Source organism: Eleutherodactylus coqui, chromosome 5 (genome assembly GCF_035609145.1).
Source record: "Eleutherodactylus coqui strain aEleCoq1 chromosome 5, aEleCoq1.hap1, whole genome shotgun sequence".
Lineage (NCBI taxonomy): Eukaryota > Metazoa > Chordata > Amphibia > Anura > Eleutherodactylidae > Eleutherodactylus > Eleutherodactylus coqui.
The window spans coordinates 124,446,168-124,459,352 of NC_089841.1; the positions used below are offsets into that span (position 1 = coordinate 124,446,168).

The 13,185-nt window shown below is 41.8% G+C and overlaps 1 protein-coding gene across 1 annotated transcript in view; it reads left to right on the forward strand.

Moving 5' to 3' along the window:
- The window catches only part of HSD17B4 (hydroxysteroid 17-beta dehydrogenase 4), a 269,906-nt gene that overhangs the window by 162,628 nt on the left and 94,093 nt on the right, over window positions 1-13,185 (forward strand). Inside the window, exon 17 of the mRNA XM_066603105.1 lies at window positions 5,916-5,981. Coding sequence (XP_066459202.1) covers window positions 5,916-5,981 — 66 coding nt within the window. The remainder of the gene's footprint in view (window positions 1-5,915; window positions 5,982-13,185) is intronic.

The following is a 13,185-nucleotide window of genomic DNA, read 5'->3' on the forward strand; positions in this document are numbered from 1 at the left end:
TGGAAGATGTCCAGCAAGGTATTCTTACTGTATATAACTGGCCGCTCAGTTGTCGGGGGCCTCTCCAGCATGTCCCATACTGCAGTACTGGATCTATCCAGCAGACAGCGCCTTTGCATAATGGCAGAAAGAGAAAGCCCCTTAGGAAACCCTGAATCCAAAATTGGATTGCAAAAGGTTAAAATAGCCTGCAGCCTATAGCAACCCTTCTGCCATGAGACCATGTTTACCCTCCCCTATTATCCCCTTCCCTTGTAGGCTGTAAGCCCTCATGGACATTGTCCTCTCTCTCTGTACCAGTCTGTCACTCACTTAGTCATGTTTGTTTTTGCTTATGTACTGAAGCTCTTTTTTATATGTACAGTGCTCTAGAGTTAATGGTGATATAAAATGAATAATGTGATTTCCCATGCTTTTGTAAATGTAAAGTACTTCCAGCATTTATCCTGCTTATGAATACCATCTACCTTCACCTGATAATCATGTCAGTGCTCCTACTTGCACGTCTAGCAGATCTCATTAGTTTGCTGAATGAAAAACCTTATTCTTGAGAAATGTGCTAATTGCTTTATTAGCGAGCTTTATTGGTACTTACACAAAATTGGAAAAACATCTACCGCATACACTCTTTAAATATCATCATTAATGTTGCAGCTCTTGCCAATATAAAAAAGTGGGAAAAAAACTTTATTGATGCTTAATTGGCCATTGCCATAAACCGTATAAAGAATTTTCCTGGATTCCAGTCAATTGGAAAGTGGTGTACTTTAAGAGCCAAGATGAGTTAGATGTGGCAAATTTGTTGTGGATTTGTGGAAGTCTGCTACAAAGTACAGCGCAATACACGTGAATGGTGTTTTCATCTGCAGATTCAAGGGCATGCTGCAAAAATAACGCAAAGGGAGAAATCTACAAGATATGTAACTTATGATGATTTTGCAGTGGATAGAGATTTTATTTTTTCCCCACGATGTCTGAATTCTTCCTGGGTTGGACTTGCATACCGCATTCAGGCCACGTCTTAGTGGTGGTTTTTTTTTGTCTTCTGACTTAAGCCCTGCCATCTTTTTCAGTGTTCAAATTTGTTGGCTATAGTAGCACAGGGTCTTCATAAATCTAATAAACTGGTGTGTTTTGTAGTGTTTCTTGTTTTGTTTTTTTAGACCCATGGTATTTTCTCCAAAGCACAACATGCTTTAAATGTGGGTTTTCAGGGTCTTTTCCAACAAGAGATAATTTTTGGTGAATTTTATAAATCCACAAAACTCTGTGAGAAGGTGGCCCTGCACACTAAGAAATGTGTTGTTAGATCACATGTCATAGTAGAATTGCTGTCTGGTCTAAAACCTAAACCTCTGAGGTTTGTATTGAAAGCAGAGTATTGGAAGTACATGGCATAATTTTAAATTGGTACAAAAACAAGCCAGCAAATTGATTTACATTTTTATTTAAACTGAAACTTAGTAAATTAATGGAATTTCGCTTCAAATTCACACTGGCTTCCATGCGAATACTCCCCGGGTGTTATCGGCCACCTCAACAATATTCAACCTGTCTTTCTTCTAGCATCTTTCCTTGCTCCTTTTAAGCATGCTGTCGTATTCCCATTACTAAAGAAACTATCTCTTTACTCGTCTTGTGCTGCCAACTACTGACCCGTCTGTAATGGACCCTTCATCTCCAAACTTGTGCAGTGTTTGATCTACTCTTGCCTAATAAGATATCTCTGATAACTCTATTCATGATCCCTTCCATTCTTGTTTTCGCTCTCTACATTCTGCAGAAATCACTTTCTGAAGAGTCAATCTTCTGCTGGCTAAATTAAATGGTGACCACTCTCTACTGATTTCTTCTGGATTTCCATGTGGCTTTCAACGCTGTAGATGACCTAATTTTCCTCAATATGCTCTACTCGATTGGCGTTAATGATACCACACTTTCTTTGCTTTCAATGTATCATTGACCAGCTCTACTTCTTTACCTCTTCCCCTTACAGTTGGGGTTCCTAATCGTTTGGTCCTTTACACTCTGTTTTCTATCTACATACAAGCTCCAGTTGCACAAGCTATTAGTAGATTTGGGTGTCAATACCATCACTACGCTGATGACACCCAATTATATACTTCTTGTGACATCCCACCTTTGCTATTACAAAACTCCAGTGGTTGTCTGCTGTCTTACTCTCTTCTCCCTATCTAAAACTGAATCTCTCAAAAACCAAACGTCGTGTTCCTGCCATCCACTAACTGACCTAAAACTGATATCTCCATCTCAGCCTATGGTACCACCATAATTAAGCACGTGCGCTGTCTTGGGGTCATTTTTGATTTCGACCTTTCATTCAGTCCCCATATTCAGTCACTCGCTCTTTCATGTCCCCTGCACTTCAAAAACATTTTGCGAATCTGCTCTTTTCTCACAAAGACGACATCAAAAACTCTTACAATTGTCATTGCCCACTCTTGAACTTATTGCAACTCGTTACTAACCGGTCATCCGCTTGTTAAACTTTCCCCTCTCAAATCCATCCTGACTGCAACAGCCAGGCTTACCGTTTTGTTCAACCTATACATTAATGTATTGGCTGCTCGTCAAATATAAAATTCATTTTAAACTAATCACTCTCCTCCGTCAGGCCTTAAAGATGCCCTGAAACACACATCTTTTTAGGGAGGCCTACCATATTCCCTAATCTAAACTTTTATATCTGCCCTTCCTCTACACTACCGCTTGGAAAGCTGACCCCCTACTTCCTACTGCACCCCCCACACACCCCATTGCACCTCTTATCTATTTATACACAAACATAGACTTATGCATGTATAGTATGCTGTGTATGCTTCCTTGTAGTCTGTAAGCTCCTGTGAGTTGGGCCCTCACCACTATTCTAGCTTTATATTGGTTTAATACAGTATGTTATGACTTATTTTGTGTCTGTTTCCCTGATTTCTAAAGCGCTGCGCTATATAAAGATTAGGGTTCCTTCCCACGGACGGATTTCCGCTGCGTTGCCCGCAGCTGTTAGGTTCTATTGAACCTAATAGCTCAATGCTCACGGTGCGGAATTCCGCACCGTGAAATCACCCGACCTCACCCGCGGCATGCTCTATTTGCTGTGGGTGTACACGCAGACGGCTTCCATTGCAGTCAATGGAAGCCGTCCGTCATGCTATCTTCCGCTGTAGCACAGCAAAAGATAGCGTGAAACCGCTTCCCTGCCTACCGCCGCCGCGTCATATGACACGGCCGGCCGCGTCATGTGACGCTGTGGGCGTGTCATGTGACTTGGCCGGCGTGTATTTGGGGTCTCTGGGGGGCGCCGTGATGGGCTGTTGGTGATGTGGGTTCACTTTAAAATCCTAAAACACTTTGAGAACACAACCAGTTCGCAGTAGATTGGGCACTAGATAGAAATCACACACACATAGTTTTTGATGCTTTTTTTTTTTTTTAAAGCCAGGAGTGGATTCTAAACAAAATGGAATTCTAAAGGAGGCATTTGAGATCTAGTCGGAAAGGTATAGTTTTCTTGTGAAGAGCACCTAGTAGGTGTGAGGAGACTTATTTGGCCATGCAACTCCTGGGAAACTTGGTATGCGAATGTGGGATGGTACAATGCCTCTAGAAGGTAGCATTCTTGCATATCCATGTCTGACTTAACAGGTTTTGTAGCATGACTGTGATAATAAACCAAAGCTAGAGTCATCTTCAGAAAAGATAACCATGTACAGAATGCTGCTTTGGGACTTTTGCCCCTCATCAGTGTATAGTACATTCCTAGCTGAGAGGCCTATGGTGTGGGTCAGGAGGGGTATTGTTTCTCCCTGTGGAGAGGACCCAGTAGGTGCGAGGAGACTCCATAAGGGCAACTGATTGCATGTATTATATTCTCAATCATGTTACAAGGCCTGTTAAAAGGTCAGTCACTGACTTTCAGGAATTTACTTTCTATTGGTCGTGCTCTTAAGGCATTTTAGCATCTCCGTTTGCATACTAAATTTCCCAGAGGAGCATGCATGGCCTTTTAAGTCTCCTCACACCTACTAGGTGCTCTTAGCAAGGCAATACTATACTATAGGTCAGATAAATGGAACAGTCACAGAAGTTTTTGAAAAATAAAGATATGCTGTGTGTGAATTCACTCATATACCTCTCGCTCCTGCTGGGTTCACTTGTGCCTTTGACTCAAGAACTGCACCTCAACCTGCATCAAAAACTTAATGGGTGATGCCAATCCTAAAGGAGATGTTCCTGGGCATTTCCTTGTAGAACTGAGAACTTGACTGTGATCAGTTGATTTTTAGAGGTGCGACATTTGGAATTCCAGGAGATTAATGTTGTATCTGCAGGCAGCCACATACTGCTGCTGTTGCTTGCTGTAGTGTGTAGCTTTCTCCATTAGGGTCCTTTGTACACAAGCCAATTATCGGGTCCAAATATTCCTAAAAACACTCATTCACTTGACCGAGATGGCCCATGTTAGAGGAGGACAGTCAGCTGATGAAAGAGCAAATGTTTGTTCCTCAGTTAATCGGGTTGTTTAAGTGAGCACAAAAATGCTCATTGGTCAGCTGCATGTCTTCCAGTACAACCGGCTACCAATCAGTTACGGATGTATGGGGACAAAAGTCCTGTTAACATTTAGTCCCCTCCCTAGAGCTGATAATGTGCCCTTGTACAAAACCGTAAAGAGCGCTGACCGAGCTGCTCATTGTAGACCATTGGTCATTAGCAGACACAGGACCCATAGTCTTTCAATCCTTGTAGGAGGAGCACATCATCATTATTATAGGACAACTGTTGTGCACTTTCCAAAATCCCATGCATCCATAAAAACACAGCGGTAGGTGTGAACCAGATCTAAAAGCCCCATAACTGAGTGCAGATTGTGTTGTGTCAAAGTGATCCACACTGCAACAGTAGCAGGATTCTTCCTCAAGTAATGACTACAGGTGCTAAATACTGGAAACTACTCATGTTATATCTTTCCCAAGATTACCTAGTGAGGACTTCTGGGTAGAGCAGAACTCTAGAGAACACATTTTCCTGCATTGTGACTGCACAATAAAATTGCACAATGGCTTGGAAAATCTCTTGGTATCACAGCAAATACCAGCAATTCTGGATTATTGTTATTTTATTGCAACAGACAAGAAGCTGACAGATAGTTCCTTTTCTTATTTCTTCGCAGAGCTGTTTACGGTACATAGCTGTTTTTATAACAGATGAGGAGTCAGCATGACTTCTCATATTGAGTATATCAAAAGCTGAAAAATAAGTAAATATTCAAATTTTGCAGTCTTTTGGGTAAACCTTTTTTACACTCATTAGTGCATCATTATGATGTTTATGTGTATCCATTATACTGCTATTTTAGTATATGTGTAATACAAATCCTGCAAGAATATTTTTAAACCATCCTGGCATACATAAGTCATTTTCTTCACACAATTTAGGGCACATCTATTTTCTGGCTAAGTATCAGGGTCATAATCATTTATTTCTCGCTGTAAAACTCACTATAGTATATCATATTTTTGCTGCTGCTCTTTGAGTTTCTTGAAAAATCCATTTATTTGTTTTTCTATTTTTCATGTAATGTGTATTGCAATCTCTTGTCTGACCATTAAAAGAAGAAAAATCTCTCTGGGATGCTGACATGACAAGGAAGGCTCTTGCAGTAATTCTAAGAATGCTGCAAAATTAAAGGAAAGTATAGCAGATGTGCTACTCGCCTTAGATAAGGCTTAATATATTACTTTAGGGAATTGGTCCAAAATGAAACAATTCTGCACAGAACTGGAAAGACTCCTGCTTGCAAATGAAAGGTTTAACAGCATTCTTCTGTTTTTATGTAGGTTTCCTGCTTTCATAAAAATGTCCTGAACCATAATTTCTATGCTTTTTGTTTTTAGGCAACTGCAAACCCACCTAATCGCCCCCCAGATGTGGTTGCAAGAGATGTCACCTCAGTAGATCAGGTAAATACTGCGCATTGTGCATCTTGTAATACATTTTAATCATAATGGTTTAATGTGTTTTTTATTGTTTTATTACTATGTGTTGTGTTTTATTAATTGGCCTTTTACACAGTGGAGAATTTCAGGTTGGAATGAGTATGACCATACTCCTTGGGGATACATATGAAAGCAAACCATCCTTCCTATACTCCATCAGTTGATGACTCTTATATTCCATTCAATGGTTCCACAACGATAGCCCTTCAATATGATCACTTTTTATTTTCAGTGATGTTAGTATGATCTTCTCACACTCGTATCAACCTTAAAATACTATTTCATAATGGTTGAGCTAGTTAGTATGATGCTACTTTTAGGCTGGGTTCACACGGGGCGTATTCCCGTCGGAAATCTCGCAGTTTGGCCGCTCGCTTTTCCGTTGCGGCCGGCGCTCCCATAGAGGAGAGCGCAGCCGCGACGTAAATAAACAAAAAAAAGAAAGTAAACAGACATGCTGCTTCTTTTGACACTGCGACTGCGGCGGCCGCAGCCGCAGTTTCAACCGGATTTATCGCAGCAGATTAGCCTTCCCGTGTGGACGAGATTTCTGAGAAATCTCATCCACATGGCTGGCTAATCCCGAGATTAGCGGCCGCGGGCGGTTTTGCCATGGGTGGATCTGCTGCGGCAAAACTGCGGCAAATCCGCCCTGTGTTAATCCAGCCTTAAAGGGGTTGTCCCGTGCCGAAACGGGGGTTTTTTTTTTTTTTTCAATAGCCCCCCCGGTCGGCGCGAGACAAACCCGATGCAGGGGTTTAAAAAAAAAAAACGGATAGTACTTACCCGAATCCCCGCGCTCCGGTGACTTCTTACTTACCTTGTGAAGATGGCCGCCGGGATCTTCACCCTCGGTGGACCGCAGGTCTTCTGTGCGGTCCATTGCCGATTCCAGCCTCCTGATTGGCTGGAATCGGCACACGTGACGGGGCGGAGCTACGAGGAGCCGCTGTCTGGCACGAGCGGCCCCATTCAGAAGGGAGAAGACCGGACTGCGCAAGCGCGTCTAATCGGGCGATTAGACACTGAAGATTAGACGGCACCATGGAGACGGGGACGCTAGCAACGGAACAGGTAAGTGAATAACTTCTGTATGGCTCATAATTAATGCACAATGTACATTACAAAGTGCATTAATATGGCCATACAGAAGTGTATAACCCCACTTTGTTTCGCGGGACAACCCCTTTAAAGAGCATTGCAGGCATAATTGTGTCAGTAAATGCTGTATTCCTAATGACGTAACAATACCGGGACACCTACTTTACTTACTGTAAGGACCCTTTTATACAAATCCTAGAATGGTAGAGTTGGAAGGGACCTCCCAGGGTCATCGGGTCCAACCCCCTGCTCAGTGCAGGATTCACTAAATCATCCCAGACAGATATCTGTCCAGCTTTTGTTTACTTCCACTGAAGGAGAACTCGCCACCTCCCGTGGTAACCTGTTCCACTCATTGATCACCCTCACTGTCAGAAGGTTTTTTGTAATATCTAATCTGTGTCTCCTACCTTTCAGTTTCACCCCATTGCTTCTAGTCTTTCCTTGTACGAATGAGAATAGGGCTGATCCCTCTGCCCTGTGACAGCCCTTCAGATATTTGTAGACGGCAATTAAGTCTCCTCTTAGCCTTCTTTTTTGCAAGCTAAACATAACCGTTCCTCATAGGACATGATTTGCAGACCGCTTACCATCTTGGTAACTCTTCTCTGAACTTGCTCCAGTTTGTCAATCTCTTTTTTTAAAAGTGGTTTAATATGAGTCAGATGACAAGGGCCAATCGATGAGATCAATACTCATTTCAATGGCTTTTACACTGGCAGATTCTGATGGTGTATGGTGGGACAAACAATTGTTTATACAATCATTCATTTCTCTTACACTTTCAGCATTGTCGGCAGCAATGCTGACAGAGGTGATAATTCCAGTAAGAGAATTCTTTATTAAAAGGGTTTTCCTATGACTTAAAATTGCTTCTTAAATACGCTGTACTTCCTGGTTGCTGCTGACCAGGACATGTGACTGCTGCAACCAATCACTAGCCACAGATGTGACTGTCTCTAGGCAGTGATTGGCTGCAGCAGTCACTTGTCCTGGTCAGCAGCAACCAGAAGTATAGCGTGGCTGCAAAGCACTTTTAAGTAGTAGGAAAACCCCTTTAAGTTTGGCAGCGCGCTTCAGTGTTGTCTTAACACCTTCATCGTACTGTTAACCAAATATGAAGCCCTAGTATTTTCCTGCAGCCACCACTAGGGGGAACTTGATACTGATTTTTACAGCTTCCATTGAGCTCCTCCTGGTGGTGGCTGCAGGCAGTCGGTTTTGTGAAAGAAAGTAGGGGATTTTGATCACTAGAAGCCCCTACAGTAATAGCTGAAAATGCATGTTATTCCATTGTATTCTATGTATATCATGTGGTCCTCAAGGTCCTTACGATGGATGCATAATTCAGCCTTATCATTTTAGGCAACCTTTTAATACAGCATTCAGTAATAGAGATACTTTTAAAGGAAGTCTATAAGCTTGATCATGTTATTCAAACTGCAGGCATCATGTTACAGAGCAGGAGGAGCCGAGCAGATTGATCGTTAGGAGGAAAAATCAGCATAACTTATTTAAACCTCTGCACATTCTGAGCTAAACAGTCCAGTGGGCGGTCCTATCAGTGACTGACAGCTATCTGTGTATAACTGTACATACAGGGGCAGCTGTCAATCACTGATAGCTCCGCCCACTGGACTGTTTAGCTCAGAATGAGCAGAGATGTAAATGAATAAAATAGAAGTTACACTGAAGCTTTCCCCATAAAACTATATATCAATCTGCTCCACTCCTCCTGCTCTATAACAGGATGCCTGCAGTTTGGAGAACATGTTTTAGCTGACAGACTTCCTTTAAGGAAATCTATTTTAATGATTAAAATCACTATTTTATCCCAGGCAGTAGGGCATACATTTAAACGCTAGTTCAGTTCTTACAGATCTTTAAAAATGTCCTAAATTCTTACAAAGTACACTGCAAGATTTTGTTTTCCCCCGATTGAACATGTGACAATCACATTTGTACTTTATTGATCATAATTTTTGTGAGTCTTATTGTAACTCTACAGTATAGATTACAACTTTGCATTTTGGAAAACGCGTAAGTGGAGAATAACCTATTTCTTGGACTATAAGACACACCCCAGGTTTAGGCAGCAGAAAACAGGAAAAAATGTCATACTAATTTAAACGTCTTAGGGGGTTTTAATAAAGTGAGTACCATCATTAACTCTGTGTTCTACTATAGAAAAGGGGGTTAACAGTGAACAGTCCGCTCTAGAGATGAGCAAACATACTCGTTTAGGGCGATTTCGCAATGGAGCAGAGCTTTTTTCGAGTAACTGACTACTCGAGTGAAAAGATTAGGCGCTCTCTCCCCCCCCCCCCCCACTCCCCTCTGCAACCCCCCGCTCACCCCCGGCGCCCCCCCGAATCTTTTCGCTCATCAGTTACTCGAAAAAAGCAATGCTCGATTGCGAAATCGCCCTAAACGAGTACGTTCGCTCATCTCTAGTCAGCTCCTTTTAAGTCTAGTGTGTCCATTCAAACAATGGAACAAGCACATGAATTCACATTATACACACAATACTACTGCAAACACATTCTACATGCGTACAATAGCCACAGCTCTGTAACATACACACATCTCTGTTGCATGCATGCACACACATACATCTGCAGCAGTCATGCTATAGGAACATGCAATGTTAGAAATACATGACCTGCTCAAGGTGCTTCATGGTCACATGCTTACGACTACTTCTACAGTCCTGCTGCTACTGCAAGACCGTTAATCTTTGCTGCTGTCTGGCCGTGTGTGTACAGAAGAAAACCTGCACCCCGGGGAAGATTTGTGAGTGCTCACCAGCGCTATCTGCTGAAGGGGACTGATCGAGCAGGGAGAGAGAGAACTACACAGCCGTGGTATGTACAGCTGCAGAGTTCTCCTGATGATCGGGCAACGTGCTGTAACGGCACACTGCTGGATCATTAAGGCTGTGGTCAGGGGTCTCTGGAGCTATCAGACCCCCCTCTTCTGCCCACCCCCATGCCTCTGGATGCAGAGGTGTAACTTAAAGCTCCTGGGCCCCAATGCAAAACCTGTAACAGGGCCCAACTATAATGCTTTATTCATAGTACTAGACTCCCTATATGGAGAAGAGAGGCCTTATGGGCCCCCTAAGGCTCCTGGGCCCGAGTACAACCGCATCCCCTGCATCCTCTATAGTTACGCCATGTCTGGATGGTAAGGCGCAGGCGCTTTTCAACAATATGTATCTTAGTCAGAAAAAATACGGTAATTAGAGCAAGATTCTGCACTAGTTCTTGCTTAGTCTAACTTAGAAGCCGATGATTGAAACCTTTTAATGTGTTACTAGAGGACACTGGACTTGAGAGGTTATGCATGGGGCGCTCTTGTAAAATATCTCACTCCTCATGAAGGGAAGTGACAAATTCAATTTCAATCGTTAAATACTTTAACATCTATACAGATGGCTTCCGTATGACAGCTCAGAGGTGTTGTGATATGTGACAGAATTAAAATCTAAAAGGAATAGTCTTTTTATACAATACACAAGTAAACCTTGCACCTAGAGTATAAAACTCATAGGAAATTAAAGGGGTCCTGTCATTGGGCCCTCTTCTACATTATTTGCTTTACATACAAGACATTGCAATGTGCTTTATCTGGAGAGCTCCCACCATGATTGTCTCATGAATCCCAGACAGATCTTCCTGGTTTCTTGTAAGGTACATAGTTGTCCTGCTCACAAGTGTTCTAGGTACTTCCCTTGTACCTTACAACATGGGCAAGAAGTTTGTCTAGGATTAGCAGGACATTATTGGAATCCCATCAACATTTTGTAGATCCCCATTAAAATAAATAAGAAATTAAATCTATCACATAGTGTTTGAATTATACAGGGTGATTCGCTCGCAAACTTGAACATTCCTCAGTAACTCTATAATTCTTGTACGGTTTCCTTTGAAAATGGATGTTTTCACCTTGCATATTGCCAAAAAAAAGGTCTTCCTAGAGTATATGTTGAAAATGGCCCCTTGAGTATCTAAACATTTTTGTATGTGGGTCTGAATATTGGGGAAGACATCTGCTAATGTGACATCGGTAATAGCACCAACCTCCCTCCGTATCCCATCTTTGAAGGGGTCAGTTGTTCATGGCTTACTGCTATATACACAGCCCTTCATTAAACCCCACAGGAAGAAATCAGGCGGTGTCAGGTTGGGTGGTCTTAGCAGTCACAGATTTTTCCAAATTAATCGGTCACAGAAATCACTTTGTTTCCCTCATGCTTCCATTAGATGTGGCATGTTATGTAATCTTGCTGAAAGTATTGTGAAACAGTTGTCTCAAATTTTTTCATCAATTTGTAACTACAGGATTTTGTCGGCACACTAATTTCACCGTACTCATTCCAAAATGCTCTTTGACATGGCTCAATTTAACCCGTTCACCAGTATTCATGTGCTATAAACACGAGCTGTTCAGCGGAGTACATGTTTGTGGCACACTGAGTCAAACGCTTGTTTGGATGTCACGTCCCAATATCATTGCGTACAGTCCTCTTCGTTCCGAGGTGTGATGGTTCTATAAACCTTTGTCCATGTCGGTCTTCATAGTGAACCATCCAAAAATTAAAAACTTGTTGAGGAATGTTTGGTGTCCTAGTGAAAGGATCCCGGTCTAAAAGCTTTGTGCTCCCTTCATTGTTAGTCCCAGTATGGTTTCTATATCCTAGGGATTTCTTGCCTGTTACCTCCATGAAATATTTTTGAAATGAAGCACAGCTATATCGGACACCATGCTGTAGCTGAGGAGTTAATTTTAGTGTTGGACGAGTAGATAAAAACTTGATTTGTCACATTTGGCTTTCCTTTGTACGCTCACTGTAGTCCTATTACTTTTTTCTTACAACTATTTGGAAAGCCTTATTACCACGTTTAACACAGCTTGAAGGATAAAGTTTTCCATTTGACACTTTTTCGTTTCTTGCATTCTTTCATTTTTATTTATTTTTTTACCTCCGGTAAAATTCAAGATCTGTTTAAAGTTTGCAAAGTATGCCATCAAAATGACTGGTTCTTACCGTTCCCATTCACCATGTGAAATCCTGTAGCAGCATCTTTCAGGATTAAGCTGGTAAAAGCAAAAAAAAAAGTCCTATTTGAAATATGAAAAGTGCATTCACAGTGCCAATCCTTGTATCCACTCAGTCACTAATTGGGATCGCTGATTCAGTGTTGAATGATCTATCAGTTTCAGATGGAAGTGTTGTTAATTGGCAGCTGCTCTGTGCCACTTAAGCTGGTACTAAGGAGACATAAGCATTAAATATAAAAACCCGTGCTGCACGTAAGTTTGCAAGTTCAGCGAATCAACACCAGGCATCTATGAAATATACTCGTCAGACTGCAATTAGTAGAGATGTATTTGCCTACACATGAAAAATTGAAGGTTTGCAGACTGTGACTAAAATAACCTGGTGTGTGTATTATTTGGAGTCATCCAATAGCTCCAATTTCAGCTGAAGCGCGTTGGGTTTGTAACTGCTTTGTTTGTCGCGTCAGTCACTTAAAATTTGCATCTACATGCAACTCAATGTATACCTGTGTGATAAAACTGTTGCAGAATTTCTAATTGATAATGACCTACTTAACTGAGGGTAGTCAGTAGTTTAGATGGCTTTGTACAGTGTAAATGGAATTCTTCAGGTTATTTATTTCCGAAGCTTTAAGCTGTTGATGGCCTATATGCCATTAATCGTAAATCTGCAAGGGTCCACTGCCTGGGACCCTCAAAGATTAGCTGTTCTCTAGGCCAGTGAGCTACTGACTGCAGTTGTTATCTATAGACGGCTCCGATCCCAATGTGGTGTTCTAAGTTGGTATTGCATGCAGAGTTTCCATAGAAGTGTAAAGAGACAAGACTAGAATTCTCAGAACAGCTGACATGAAAAGTATGACGTTATCAGTATGAAAGCTGATGGAATTATTGAAGAGACCGTAGCATGCAAGGTCCCTTCAAACAATTGATCACAAGTGTGCCAATAGTTGGACACCCATCAGTGAGATATTGGTGTCTTATCCTTAGGATAGGCAATCCA